The sequence below is a fragment of the Tympanuchus pallidicinctus genome, unplaced genomic scaffold, assembly GCF_026119805.1.
Source record: "Tympanuchus pallidicinctus isolate F22 unplaced genomic scaffold, pur_lepc_1.0 scaffold3, whole genome shotgun sequence".
Classification (NCBI taxonomy): Eukaryota; Metazoa; Chordata; class Aves; order Galliformes; family Phasianidae; genus Tympanuchus; species Tympanuchus pallidicinctus.
Window position 1 is genome coordinate 82,921,763 of NW_026294747.1, and position 15,621 is coordinate 82,937,383.

Sequence of the window (15,621 nt, forward strand, 5' to 3'; positions counted from 1 at the left end):
GGAGTGTTTTCTCTTTCATGAGTATTTTATTGATTTTATGCTCCACATCACTTATAACAGAAATGTTCCCCAGTTCTCACTCTGGTTGAGCATATTTGATTCCCCATCACTGGAGCTGGTGCAATGACATCAGCTACTGAATCTATGAGGATCTGTGAACTCTGTCACACAAGGCATCTAAGAGCCAAAAGACAAGTTACAGTTTAGCAGAGGCTGAACATATGACTCAGGCTAAGATTAAAAACTTTATTTTCCATACAAAACAATAATAAATTCAAGCAGATAATGAACTAAGCGTCTTCTCATTTTCCACCGTTTCTCAGTATAGTCTGTCCAAAGTTCAGTGTTACACCACTCCATATCAGCAAAAGCTATGAAGTTTCCATCTTGTATCCGTGTTTTTCTAATTCAGCTCTGTGTAAAAGAAAATAAAGATGTGCACATTAAAATGCAAATATTTGTTCAAAATGCAAATTGCACAACATACAATCATTCTAGAACAGTGAACGTGACACACTGCCTTCTCATTCACACCATCAACCTCTGCTTTACTTATGTAGTTCTTCATGTGAACGTCTCAGGATCACTAGAAGTATATCTCATATGGAAAATACAAATATTTGCTCTAACCACATTTACTTGTGCCCTGATCTGCTGTGGCTGGTTGAACTACATGGTGCAGAGCAGCACCAGTAAGCCAGCAGCAACCCATTAGAAAAAAACAAACACCACAGCATTGTCTCATACTGTGTATTCTCAACATTTCCTAAAACTCAATGAGCTCACCAATCTGAGTGACTTAAATGCATGTACTTAAAATATATATATGCATAATTTTAAAAATACATTAATATCACGTTTAAATCTTGGTGCAATACAACAATTCCAAGGAAACATGATCACTTTGCTCAAGTTACTTATTGCTGGGACACCAGGTCAGCAACTGCCAAAGGTCACTTCTCCTCATCCATCTCCAGATAGCTTCTTATCTACCTGCCTCCAACACATCAGCCAGAACTACGCCCTGGATAGTCTTATATCCTAGTCCTAGCATGTATGTATCTATACACAACAGTCTAAATCTCAGGTTAGTTTACACAGCATTGGAATTCTAGAAGTGGAGGAATGCACCACTTCCTTTCTGAAGATGAAATAAAAACATGCTGCAACAAAGCAATAATGCAAACTATCATTTTAGGGCCAATGTGAGGATGCCAACACTACAGGCTATAATTAAGACATATATTGAAGGCCTGTCGAGATCAACTATGTTTGTTAAGAATTACACCACTCTTGTATTTCTCTGTGTGTCAGCATTACATTTCCAATATTACAATTTAACTACCTTCCAAACTTGTAAGCAAAGACTACAACAAACTAGTTTTGTATCTGCCACACAAAGGGTCACTTTCTCCCTTTACCAAGGAGATCATCCCAGGAACCGTTAATCAGGCAGTACTGCAGACATTTACTCTGCATGCTACATAATGAAGGACTAATTATGAAATGTGAATTTGTGTTCACTCTTGAAATAATTTAAATGACAATTACACAAGTAAATCATTAACTGAAATGACAAGTGACCTAGAGGATTATACAAGTGGATTAGAGGTTCCCAAATTATTATCACTTTTTTAAAGCACATTATAAATATTTACTCTGCTATTGCTGCTCATCACCCAGAAGAAAGGAACTTGAACAAATATGGAAAAGTTTTCCAGCAATCACCAGTCTGTTTGGTCAAAGCACAGCAATGCTATTTTGAAGGCACAGATTTTAGCAATAACTTTGCTTACCGTACAGCACAGCACAGAGAATCTTGGCTCCCTTGCCATTAATCTCTGTAGTACAATTCAGACAACTCAGCAGATTTTCGAGTTTCTGATATTAATAACTGAACAGTGCAGTTTTAAACATTTATCCAGATTCTACAATACTAAGTTAAAAAATAAAATTACCTTAACTGATTGGAGAAATCATCTTCTACGTTGTCGTCATCCCAGTTGTCTTCCCAAACATGTGCATCTTCATCTTCGTCTAAACCAGTCCAATCTAAAGACAGGAAGAGAAAGCTACATAGCAAATGTTGCACTGCTTTGGTACCACGTCTCAGTGACCTCTGGGTAAGGCAGACTTCAGATGATAAGGAATTTCTCACTTTTCTATTGAAGTTCAGATCATTCTCAAGTGTTCATGAGACCAAACAGCACAGTGAGATTTATTTAAAAAAAAAAAATAAAAATCAAACTCCTGATTTTTGATCAGAACACAACTTGGTACCCAAAGCACTGCACACCTCGCATCATGGCGTGAAGGTACTCATAAGGGCTATTCTGCGTTCAAATGGACAAGCTGTAGCACCACAGTACGAAAAACCATCATTGAGTATTTGATTCCTAGTTCAACAAAAGGCACCCAATTCCAGGTTTGTATTTAATATTTTTTCCTTGTGATTAAAAAGATAAATGCATATTGAATGCTTTATCCAGAGCACACATACAGATGCTCAGTTGACTCACAGCAGACGTTGACAGTCTGTGGATGCCACAAACGTATCTGCCATGCAGCAAAGGCAGAAGATGCACCTGCCACCAACAGTTGCTACCAACAACCTTCTACTTCTCCCTTAGTCATATGCCTGAGTTCAGGGAAAGCTTTGAGGACAAAGGGCCAAAGTAACATTAAACATGGACAGACATATGAAAAGCACCTTGTAGGATAAAAGATGAAGAATTAGTTCATTTCCCTTACAAAAAGGAAAGTTGGTTTTCTTCTCCTTTTAATGCTGACAGGCAATAAAATTAGCACTTGAGATTCACCCAGAAAGTAAATCTATTTGTAACCAATTAAAGACACAGATGCAGAAGGCATTACTATTAAACTTCTCAAATTATATAAAGGAAAAGAGATGGAGGAACATAGAAATTCTACTGGTCTTAAAGAAAGGAAAGGAAAGAAATGGGGCAGATGAGGAAAAACTGCAGTATGAGAGAATGCATTATTTGAATTTAGTTGTACCGTTCACTGGCTAAAGGGAGGGATTTTATTTGATTACAATCTACAGTAAGCTTTGCCAATTTGTGTGCAATTGACATTTTTTTCCAAAACAAAAATTTAACCATTGATGACTATTTGGACTGATACAAAAAGCAAAGCTCAGAACAGCCTTAACCACTATCAAAGTCAAGTTCTACCTACTAATGTAAAATAGCTCAAAATGGTTTTCAAAAAACCACAGCAACTAGCATTCATCACAACAAATTCAGCTTCAATTACAGATGCTTTTTACAAGGGTGGATAGTGATAGGACAAGGGGGAAATGGTTTTACCTGAGACAGGGGAGATTTAGGTCAGATATTAGGAGGAAGTTTTTCACACATAGGGAGGTGACGCACTGGAACAGGTTGCCCAAGGAGGCTGTGGATGCCCCATCCCTGGAGGCATTCAAGGCCAGGCTGGATGTGGCTCTGGGCAGCCTGGTCTGCTGGTTGGCGACCCTGCACGTAGCAGGGGGTTGGAACTGGATGATATTTGAGATTCTTTTCAACCCGGACCATTCTGTGATTCCATGAAAGGAGCATTGGAAGAATGCTTCAAACAACACTAAGTACAGAAGAGGCAAAAAGGCCCACACTGCCTTCCAGAGCAGAAAGGAGAAAGGGAGGGAGGGGAGAGAAAAGCAGAAGTAATGCTGAAATTACACTCTCCCTGCTGTAGCTACAAGATTCTACAATCTACAATTCTGCAGTCTGTGTGTTGACACCATAGCCCAGAATTACATACAGCTATTCCAGCTCTACTACATGCCTATAAGTAATGGTAAAAAACAATAAATATAGCACTATCTGGGACTGGAAATGCAAAGAACATCTGAGAGCCTGCTACTACTATTAAGTACTGCTGCTACACACCAAAATCACAACATCCATTTTGATAAACTTGTCATTCCTTAAAAAATTATCTGGATATAATGCAACATCTCCCCATATTTTTCACTTGGGACAGGACAACAAAGTGCTCTTTAGAGTAGATAATAAAAACCAAAAATCCCACTATTTCACACATTACATTCAGAGCAGCACTGTACAAGATGCTTTTAGCGACCAACTCACATACACTTGAACGTATCATGCTGTATTTCTTAAGAACTGGACACTGAAACTTGCTTTGACATACTGTTTCAAGAAAAAGCCCACATTGAAATAAGATTTCCCAAATGCCACAGTTTCTGTCCTTAACACAAGTCTGCATTATCTAACTTGCTTTGGATTGAAGGGAAGGGCAGTAATAAAATGTAGTTATTCTGCTGCATAGAAAAAGGTATTTTAATTTGAAAGAGCAGTAACTTGGCATGAGTTTGATCAAATATTTATTATACTCTTTCCCAGGTAACTTCAGATAATCTTCCAGGCAGTTCAAACCTTCTTTATAACCTCTCAACATTATTATCTCACTTGAAGATTTCATTGGGCCTCTTTAGCAAGGTACAGCAGCAGGAAGTCTGGCTGTGGCTACTCTTCAATAAAAGTCTGTTCCACTCAGAAGTGTGAAGAGCATCTCCAGTTACTCAGCTTTAGGATCACAGCTAGATGCAAGTAGTATTAATTTTACCTTGCTTGTTTTGTACACAGATGCATGTTGAGTCTAACAATCAGTTAATTCAGTCTGATTCGCTGGTAGTACCATTTCCTCCAGTTTCAAACACAGTTTTATAGTTTAAACTTTACTTGACTGTTCAAAGAACTTTTTCTCAGGCAGTGAAAGGGGAATATGAAGGTAAGATCGTGAAAAAAATTCTTTCTGTTGACAAGAAAAATTTCAAGGCACAAAATGTTGAGATGAATATCAAGATTCAAATCGTGAGCACTGAGCTGTGAACCTCACCACTCTGCGAGACAGATGAGCAACTCACGTAATGGCAGCTCAGTGTGCTGACCAATCCCAGGTTCATATGCATGCTTTAAGACTTCCTTCATCCTTACAGTCAATATTTATATTTAATGATAATAACTGTGTTCACCCTTTTAAGAAACATATGGAAAAGAAAGCAAAGGGCTCATCTTCTCTGTTTATTTTAGGTCTAATCTCTGCTATGTGCAAATATAACGTCGGTACACGTAGTGCAGTACTCTGCATCCTGATGGGCCATAAGGCCACTGAGAAATCACCTCTGAGGAACACTGGACAGAAAAACAACCCCAGACCTTCCACCCATGCTGCATATCACTTATCGCCACTCGCAGCTCAAGAGACCTGCCAGAACCGGGGGCAGAGAACCAAACAGGGTCTTTTCCAAGTCCGCAGCTGTGACAGGCCCTCGGGCTGCTTTGCAGAAGCACAGATTCCCGTAGCTCCCTCCCTCAATGCATTTTGCACCAACAAACCAACACACACCCGTGCCTGCAAGGACGATACTTAGAGCATCTACAGCGTGGGTTGCTCCCTTCCCACACGGGTTTCCACCTCGCAGCTCCCGCCGCCACCTATCCCCTCCCACCCGGACACGGCGGGCCCCCGCGCTCCGCACGATGACACAGCACCGCCGGGCTGCGCGTCCCCTCCTGCCTGACCTAGCGCTCTCCGAGCAGCGAGGACCCGGGGCCGCCGGCCGCTGATGCAGCGAGTACGGCCGTGTCCCCGCGGGGCTCTCGGAGGCACGGCACGGTACGGCACGGCACGGCACTGTACGGCACGGCACTGCCCCGCCCGCAGCAGGCCGCGCTCTCTCCCCGGCCCGGCCCGGCCCAGCGCGGCCTGCTGGCAGGCGGCGCGGCCCACAGGCGCCCGCCGTTCCGTTTCTCCCTCCCGCCTCTCACGGCCCACTCGGCACCTTCAGCCGGAAACTCCTCGAACTCGTCGTCTTCCTCCAGGAGCCCCAGGTCCACCGGCTGCTTTTTTTCCGACATGCTCGGCCCCGCTGCCCGCCGACACTGACGGGATGGCGGCACGGCGCTGCGCGGCCCCCACTGCGCCTGCGCCTCAGCGCCGCCCGCCCGCCTCTCAGCACCGCCTCTCGGCGCCTCCCGCGCCGCTCTCACAGCGCCTCCCTCACAGCGCCCCCCCACAGCGGCACCCGCGGGGCCAGGCCCGTCCTGCCTCGGGGGAGCGGCTTGGGGCTCCGCGGGTCGGGACCCTAAAACGGGACCCGAGGTGCTCGTTTCAGCCCCACTCCACGCTGAACGCGCGTCCTCGCTGTACTATTTCACTCTGTTTCTGTTTGGGCTGTGAGAATCGTGAAAACTCCAGTTTTGTTAATCAGTGTATGGAATCTAGGCATTAATGTTGTTGTACGTTTAGCAAGCCATGCGGTTTGGACTATCAGATATCCTTCTCTATCCGCAGAGTAGTAGGCTGTCAGGTAACAAAAGCTTGTAGAGGTCTGCGACCTTTCAGCTGCTGCCCTCTAGACTTTCCCTTACCCGGAGTTGACTTTGCAGCATGCTCAGCAGCATAAAGATGCTCGACTGCACCTAGGTTATCTAAGAAAAAAGAATTGACTTGGAAAGCACTATTGACAAACAGATTCAAATAGCTGTGGAGCAGGAAGCAGCTTGAATTTGTTCTGGCAACTTTACCTATACGTCTGCTGTGGAGAAAAAAGATACTTATGCCTTCATAGTTATCTGTTCTACTTGTAAGATTGATTTAAAACAGTGGATTTAAAACAAACAAAAAAAAACTTTAAAAAAAAAAAAAAAAACCTAAAACAAAAAAGACCTTTAAATCTGTTGTTTTAAATCTAATACCACAGGCTTTGGAAACCAGAGGTTTGTATTGCCTTATGTGGCCTTTCTCCCAGATGGCTTCATACCTCATTGTAATCCCACTAAACATTTAGCTCTCTGCTGGTAATGTCCCCAGGGACACCGGTATCTGCCATATCATGTCTGTCTTCTTAACATATACCTGTCCTATGCTACCTGAAGGATCTGATCTGCACAGCATTCTCCAAATCAGACCTTACAAGAAGTGATCGTAAGAGTTGGATGATATGAGCGACATCCCGTATTCTGAACCACGAGACTGTACAGAAGACAAGCAGGAAGTACTTATCCTTCTGCAGCCAGGTGTTAGGAAAAAATTTTTTTTTTATTTTATTGCCAGTCTTTTGCCTGTGATGTGGGGTCTTACGTTATATATTCTTAAGGTTTCTTACTGGTCACTGCCTATTCAATCTATGGGCCTTGTGTATCCCATACCCTTCCATCCCTAGGAAGCAAATAAAGAATTTCCATGTCCTTATGCATTAAGAAAAACCATCTCTGAATTCCATGAAGTGATGCAGTTTTAAGAGTCAGGTGCAATTTTTTAAAATATGTATTTATATATATAAAGCGCCTATCACCTGACTCAAGAGTTTTGGTGGACCTAGCTCCACTGATGTCTCTGAATTCTTTAGAGAAAAGGATGTAAGGATTCAACTGTCCAGAATAAATTTTCCACTGTGAAAGCATATTTGAAAGGTTAGAGGAGAGTGCCTAAGACACAAGTACAATTGGCGTTTGATGGTTTCTAGATGGACCATCAAGAGTAAGAGTTGCCTTTCAGCATCTACCCCGTGCAATCAGAGTGGAAAAAGGCCAGTGATATCTAATCAGGACACACTGCCACTGTGGTTTTTTTTATCCTTCCCTTGTTGCAGCATCAGGGCCACTTGCAGTCCTTGCAGTCACCAGGCTTGTATCCCATATGGACTGCAGACACAGAGCAAGGAATAGTTTTGATCAAGTTGGGAAGGCACTTCCTGCATTCCCAGAACAGAGTAAGAGAGCTGCTTTTCTGAAGCTTTAATCCCTGCACAGTAACTGGGTTGTACATTGAGTAGGACCAACAGCCTGACATTCCTGAGTGCTTCAGCAGGGAGGTCTACACTCTGTTCCATGGTAATTAAAAGAAAAACCTTTAACTTTCAGTGGTTCAGGATATGACCATCCCAATGAAAACCTTAACTTAAATAGACCCTTAACTGGTAGCATGTTGGAATTGATTGAACAAGACAGTACTGAGTAACTCATCAATCCTTCTATTTTATTTTTTTTTTCAAAACTGCACAGAAGCTGTTTACTAACTATTATTTCTTTTATTTTTCTTTAATTTCCTTATATTCAACATGTTTTATGCATTAGCACTAGAAAAGCCTGTCTTTTTCTTGGCAAATGTTACTGCAAGTTGTCTAGCAGGGAGGTGAGATTATGTAGATTTATTTATTCAGAGTTTAATTTGCATACATGAAAAATGGAAGTAGAGCTTTTATTTTCTTCACAGTGAAACAAAAATGTGTGCAGTGCAATAGTTCAGACTTTTAAATTTTTTTCAGATGGACAAGTAATCATTTCAATGCTGGGGCCCATCTTCTTTGAATTGGATGTGCTAATGGCTGAGGGCATATTACGAGGAAAAGATTAACAAGAGGAAATAGATCAGATTATTAATGAATTTGCTTATAAGCTGCCTTAGTTAAAAAATGTCCTGCTGAAAAGGAATTTCAGAGGCATATTAAGGACTTCAGATGCTCTGAGTAAACCATTGCCTTGGAGGTCTACATAGTCCCAGGCTATCAGACAGTACCTAGTAAGAGAAACTTTATACTGCAAGAGAATGCTCATTGTGTGCATCTGATCCAGCTGGTCTCATGGGCATAATGTGGAATCCATGTGCATGGGCACTGCCTAAAGGACCAGCTGAGCCTCTGGATGCAAGAGGTGGACACCCCTCTGGGCCTTACAGTGCAGGCTGGTAGATATCCAGGAAAGCAGTCAGTTCCCCAAGACAATACGGAAGATCTTGCTACCAAATGCTTTTCATTCAAAATGCAAGAATTCACCATGCAATACAGAGTATCTATCCTGCATCACAAAGCGTATCCAGCAGCTCAAGCAATCGTTAGTTCATCCTCCAGAACTCATGTTTTCCGTCTCAAGATAACACTGCAATTCATGCTATAACTTTTTGGAATAAATTGGGGAAGAAAAGCATATCCTACTTTCAGCAGATCTAGACATCAAAAATGGATTGCCTCACCTCTTTCAGTCTGACTCTGTGCAGATCTGGACTCATGGCACTGTTCCTGAGATCAGTGCCTTTGCCACTATTTATTTGTTCATGTCTGCAGTGGTTCTCCTTTTCTCTACAGCTGCTCCATCATTCACTAGCATCTCCTGGTAGCCCACCCTGCTCCCACAGCCCATCTCTTCTCACAGTTGACCCTCGCTGAGGTCAGTATGTGATTAGGTGGCTGGAGATCATAAGGAATATTAATCACAAGGAGCACTTAGATGTTGCTTTACAGACTTCCTTATGTGAAATACACTGGCAAGCTATCAGGTTACCGGTGGCTGAAAAAGAAACAGCTTTCTCTTTACCCTTGACAGTCAAAAGAAAGTTTGATTTATTTTCTCATTTTCAGTTAGTCCAAAGGCAGCTGGACAGTATTGCTGCAAAACTCTAGCTGTGTGTCATTGTAATAGGGGCAATGTGTTTGTTCACTTCTGCTCTCTTCCTCTGTCTAATTGCTCTATTGTCTTTCAGTTTTCTCTCCACATTTGGGCTGACAAAATGTCTCCTTGGGTTTAGCCCTCTAGCCAAAACTTAACGGGCTCCTAATCAAGGACTAATACCACCAGCAGGCTATTTCCTGTCTTTGTTTATCATTCCTGGTATCATCTTTCTTCTCCTCTCAGTTCATCATTTAAAATTTTCACTGTTATTTTCCTTCAAATCTTCCTCCATTCAGAGTGCAGGAAGCTTCCTATACACCACTCCCCTTTAATTTTCTTGGCACTTGATCTCTGGGCTCCCAACTATATGTCCTGGAAGAGAACCAGATGCATTCAGAACCAGATTTCAAACAGCTTTGTAACCCTTGAATACTTGTAGCTATGTCAGCAAGATATTTATTACTGAGCCTCAGTGCAAATTGTATTGATGCTTTGAACATAGGACTAATTACTAGGTACTGTTCACCACGACTTGCATTCCCTGCAGATATCAAGACAGTCAGGGTACAATTCAGTTGCCTAAACAAAAATTTCTAATGTCATTTGAGATGCTCTAAAACACAGGACTGCATGATGTGTAATCTGGGAGACCTTGACCCTTCCCCATGGCAGCTGGAGATGAAACAAAATACCCCAGGTTTTCCACAGTGGTACCAGTTGCTTGTGTTTAAGGAATTGAATTGCACTCTCACTGTATGATGGAATAACTGTTATTGGTGTTTAAGTGTCTTTTTCCTGTTATTACACAACTGCCTTTGTTTATCTCTGCCAAGACTGTCTTGAGAATACTGAACTCATATTGGCAATCTCAATCCAAACTAGATGCTGGATGGCTTAGTATGAATCATTAGGAACCAAGTGAACAGAGAAGGCGTTTTTTTTTCATATATAAATCATCCTTCTACCTTTACATATCTGCATAGTGGCAAAGGTATGGCTAAGATCTATCTAGATGAATCTCAACCCAAATAAAATCAAATGTTGTAGCCAGGCAGGAATTGCCAAGTGTTATTTTTGATGTGTGATAGCTAAGCAGGGCTACTGCCTGTTAGATGTACTGGCAAACAGAAAGACTTCACTGATACCTAGGTCAAATCAAGGGAAGGTATCAGTTCCTCATGATCTTACATAGCTTGCTTCCCCAGGAAGTCCCTCTGGACTTTCTGTTCAGAAAAGAGAGAAACGGGCAGAAATGGGTGGAGATTCAGAGCACTTGGCTTAAGTATCAGTCCTAAAACATAATTTGAAGGGATCTGTTTCATTTCTGACTATATTAGGAGCCAAGAATGATTTTCCCCATAGTTATTTGTGGAAGGTCAAGCATGTGTAAATAATCTCTTACAAGTTCACATTGTCCAACCCTTCCTCTCAGTCCCTTCAGTGAGGTAGTGGGCAGCACAGGCAGTTTGGGATAAGGCCTGGTGGTTTCTGCCTTCTGCCTCGCTCCTTTTCCACTGCTTCTTACTCTATTGCTTCTCTGCCCCAGCATAGGTTGTCCACAGACTACAGTCCCTTAATTTATGTCCCAGCTACAGTTAGAAAAGTCACCCTTTCCAGAAGTGCTTCTTCAGTCATGTTGCCAACAATGTCTACTTCTACATGTCTTCAACAATATCTTCTACACTTGCTTTCTCAGTTTCTCTTTCCCCTCACAGCTACTGTTCTTTCTTGATCACCATGGGCTCTCCAGACTGGTAGAAGCTTTGGCAGGCGTGGACGTGCTCACACCAATGCTGAAGCTGGCTGCAAGCAGCACAGCGCAGTTCCCTGGCCTCCTTCTAGCACGAGGCACCCTGCTCCACCATGACAGCCACCTCTAGCTCTTGTTGCGGTGGCGAATGCTGCAAGGCCACGCTAGCAGGAAAAGAAGGTTGCAGAGCACATGATATGACCCAAAGCATTACTTTTTCAGTGCAGAAGCCCGTAGAGACCCAAAGCCCTTCTTCATACATTCTGCAAAGCTGAAGATATCTTCTTCCTCAAAGATCCTGTTCACTTGTCATGTGTTGTTCAATGCTTCTAGGGGCTCTGATGGATCACCAAGTGGGTTTCCACCTAAATGAACTACTGTCACTAGCAGAAGTGTCAGTTAATTTATCTTTAAAATGAGCATATTCCTGAGAACTTTCTGCTCTTCATTGTGGCTTACCAAATAGACTAGATAAAGTATGCCAAATCAGAACCACAAGGAGCTATTGGGTCAAGTCCTCTTCCTCCTCTCAGCCAGGCTTATTTAACCCTTCCACATGAGTTCAGACCACAGCAGTTTCTGGGCCACTGCTCATATGACTGTACAAAATCAATAGTCTTTTTTTTTTTTTTTTTTTTTTATCTCTGCTGGATAGGAGATTACTCTGAATGGAATTTTAAAGAAAATGCTTAAAAACAGACTCTCTGTTCCTCACATGCTTTCTGATACACATAAGTCTTTTATTAACTTTAATTCCTCGACCCTTAGTGAATATGATAGCAACAATGATAGTTGGAATGCTTATAAAAACAGCATCAGAGTAAATGGTGAATATTAGTCAAACCAATCTACAAAACTAATGGTTTTATGGGAATATATATAAAATCATTTTTCTGCATTGTATATTTGTCTATATTCATATATTTACACCTACAGTACTTATTAAACTACAGCAAGTGAACTGTAAAATTAAGTGGGGTGCTAATTATTAATCTAACATATGAGGTAAATTAAAAATAGGTAGGTTCACCCACAGCAGTATGTTATAGCAAAAAATGTTGGTTTTAAGTGTGTTATTACTGAGGTTGGCTGAGAAAGAAAGTAAAAGACCTAACCTGATTGTCATGTGAAGTAGTGCTCTCTCAGTTTTACTGTTTCTAGCTGTGTCTTTTGTAATACACAATAGAGGAGCCTTTTCTCTGATTTGCTTTTAAGGCTTTAGCACAATCAAAAGCTGGAGGTATTGTGAAGAAAATCTGCAAATAGCATGAAAATGTCTTGTGGTGACATTCCTATTCAGGCTTTGGGCCTGATTTTGAAAGATCCTGAATACGCAGAGCTGGCGGTGCTAAGCACTTCTGCAGATCAGATCGTTGAGGTCTGAAAGATCGTTTTATAATTCATGCTCCTGCAAACCTATAAAGACAATTTTTTTCTCCAAACAGTAGCACAAGTTTTATTAAAACCATTCAGAACAGATCTGTGTGTTTTAAGGCCATGGTTTTGTGCTGGCAGCTGGAATACAGATCTTCAGGAAGCCGCTCCAAAAGTAATGCCTCCTATTTCATTATGCTGGCCTGCAGTGTCAGAGGCGGATGCCAGTGGGTACGGCAGTAGAGGTTGAACCTTCCCACCAATATCCCATTACATCTTGTTGCTTTGCAACAGATGACAGCGGAGGGGCAGGCTGACAGAATGGTATCTAACCTGAAGTGTGTATGAAGCAGAAGTGTGTCACTGAATTCCTCCATGTGGAAAAAATGGAACATATTGATATTCGTCAACATTTGCTGAACATTTATGGAGACCAAACGGTGGATGTGAGCAGTAGATGCTGACTGATGCATTTCAGCAGTGGTGACAGCGGCAATGGATCATTTCTGCTGGTGCAGATTTTTATGATTGCAGCCTACAGGCCCTACTTCATTGCTGGCAAAAAAAAATGCATAAATAATGGTGGTTATTATGCTGAGCAATAGTGTTTTGTAGCTGAGAATTTGCTCTATCAAATGATGTTATTGTGTTCTTTGTATCAGTTGTACTCTCCATGAAAATAAATAGGAGGCATTACTTTTGGAGCAACCTTTGTACTTAAATTTAAGAGAATGTTAATTATTTAAAAACAATGTCTTTGCAATACTGGAAATTGCAGATCCTTCCCATTGCGTTATTCTGCCTTACTATTGCACAATCTTCACAGAAGTCCTTGCACATTAATAGGGAAAAAAAAGTTTATAGGCCCTATATAATGTCAGCTCTTCAAAAAACTGATTCTATTCTTTGTCCTTCATTGTTTGGTCATTTGTAGAGAAAAGTCCATATCTGCCATCGCGCAGATCCTCAGAAGTGGTTTGAGGTGGCTGCAGTCTGAAGTATAACTGTAACAAAACAGAAAAGTTTGAAATTGTATGTTCAGTGTTTATGCAGGCTACGTGTAAGCCACAAGGCAAAATAAATTCAAACAAAACTCTGTAGATCTGAGAGATGCAACTGAAGCAATGGCTCCTCAAGTGCCCCAGAAATGACTAAATTTAGAATTTGATTTCCTGACCAGTTATGACACCCACGATTCATTGGCACAGTGTGGATGAATACATCCAAAAGCAGTTTCTGATTTGTTTGAGTTCAAACCCAAAGCTAAGAGAGTTGCAAAAAATGACAGGCCCATCTTCTCTCCATTTTTGTTTGTTGTCAGAAATGCCCCTACAATGTAGTCATTTTTCTTCAGCATATAATATGCCGATTTGACTGACAGGTGTATGACCTCCTTTGTTTTAAAAAGAAAATCCAAGCTATTTGAAGAGCACTTAAGAGCAAGCAAAAATTATGAATACAAATTTTCTAAAGCAGTATGATTGGTAATCTTCAAAATAAAATTTAATCACTTTTTTTTTTAATATTCTCACAGGTAGGTGTTTATATTATATACATATATATTATGCTGATGGTCCTATGCAGATTTGTGTGAATTCATTTAAAAAGCACATTTGAATCACTCATTGCATAGAAATCTTGAACTGTACGTTATAAATAATGGTTTTCAAATCATAGTTTTAATTTTCTTTTATGGCTGTTGCAAATTTATATTAAAGCATTCCTGAATTGGACAATTTTTCAGTAGAGTTTACTTAATGTTAATCTATTCATTTGGGGGTAAACGAAGAGTTTAATGGTGAAGAGGTGTAACTAGAATATACTCTCAAGTGGGTGTTAGGTTTATCAATCAGTGAAAATTGTGCACTTGAGTGTAAGAGCACATGTCTATCCATATGCTTCTTGCTAGCTCAGTTAATTGAAACCCTTTTTCCACCCTATTATCAATACTTGAAAAATAGCTCCAACCACATCTATTAACCAGTGTCTTAATAGATGCTTTATCAGCTCCATATAAATTGCATGTATTTTGCTAGAAAGCAATTTAACTAATACAGGAGCCAGTTCTATGGTTCACTGGAGATGTTCGGTCACTTCATGATGAGGCACATCTGGCTGGATAGATGGAGGTGGATGGAGCTGTGGGCCTGGTCTTCAATCCACTGAAGCACAATACAAGGCTGGAGGTCCAGTCTGAGTGACATTCTCAGTCTTGGTTGATTTTAACAAAGGTAAATTATGCTCATGAGGAAAATGAGCTAGACATTGACATTTGTACTGGGAAATCTGAATCAGAATAGAAATATGTATTTTTAAATTTCCCATAAAATAGAATGTAAAAAATTAAATCTAGTTAAACTCAAGAGAGCAGAATTATGCATCGATACTGAGATGTCACAGACATCTCTGAAATTAAAAGTTCTTCCTTCCAAAGCAAGTCCTCTAAGGCTTGCATTGATATTAACACATTTCCTCTCTCCTCTGAATTGAATGAAAAACAAAATAAATAAACTGGAAAATAAAAATAACTTGAATGAAAAATAAATACATATTTTTCTAAGCGTATTTTCTGAGCTGAGCTGAATACATCCTGAGATCATGACAGTTCAGTTCTGTTTTACTATGCCTTAAATAAGACACAGATACTTCCATCTCCTAAGCCGGACATATGAAGCATGTTTCTGAGCATATTCAAGCCTAATTGTGCTTACAGGAAATCCTTCCACTCTCCAATCCTCCATCTTCCTGCTGCTTCCTTGGACTTCACAGACTCCTAGTTCTCTTTCCTATCAATTTTCATGCTTACTTTGGCTTTCTTGTACAATTATTGACCTTATGAATCAAAGTAGAAGGAAAATGTAAAGAAGAGAAAGAGAGACGAAGCACTCAGTAGTTTCTAACCTAGTACCACTTAAAACACTATATAGGCACTTCTAATCAGTTAAGGCATTTTGGACACTTGAATCCATGGAGTTCCACCTCTGCTCAGAAATTTCCCACATAGAACAAACAGAGCTTTCGTTTCGTACCCAACTTGGTTAATCAATCCCATCAGATGTG

The 15,621-nt window shown here is 40.9% G+C and overlaps 1 protein-coding gene across 1 annotated transcript; it reads right to left on the reverse strand.

The window, feature by feature from the left end:
* Positions 1-226: 226 nt before the first annotated feature.
* SEM1 (SEM1 26S proteasome subunit) lies at positions 227-5,981 on the reverse strand. The gene is made up of 3 exons (XM_052692424.1): positions 5,831-5,981; positions 1,959-2,052; positions 227-414 (listed from the first exon to the last, which is right to left on the reverse strand). Exons 1-3 carry the CDS (start codon positions 5,904-5,906, stop codon positions 372-374), a joined length of 213 nt encoding a protein of 70 aa, XP_052548384.1. The 5' UTR covers positions 5,907-5,981; the 3' UTR covers positions 227-371.
* Positions 5,982-15,621: the final 9,640 nt, after the last annotated feature.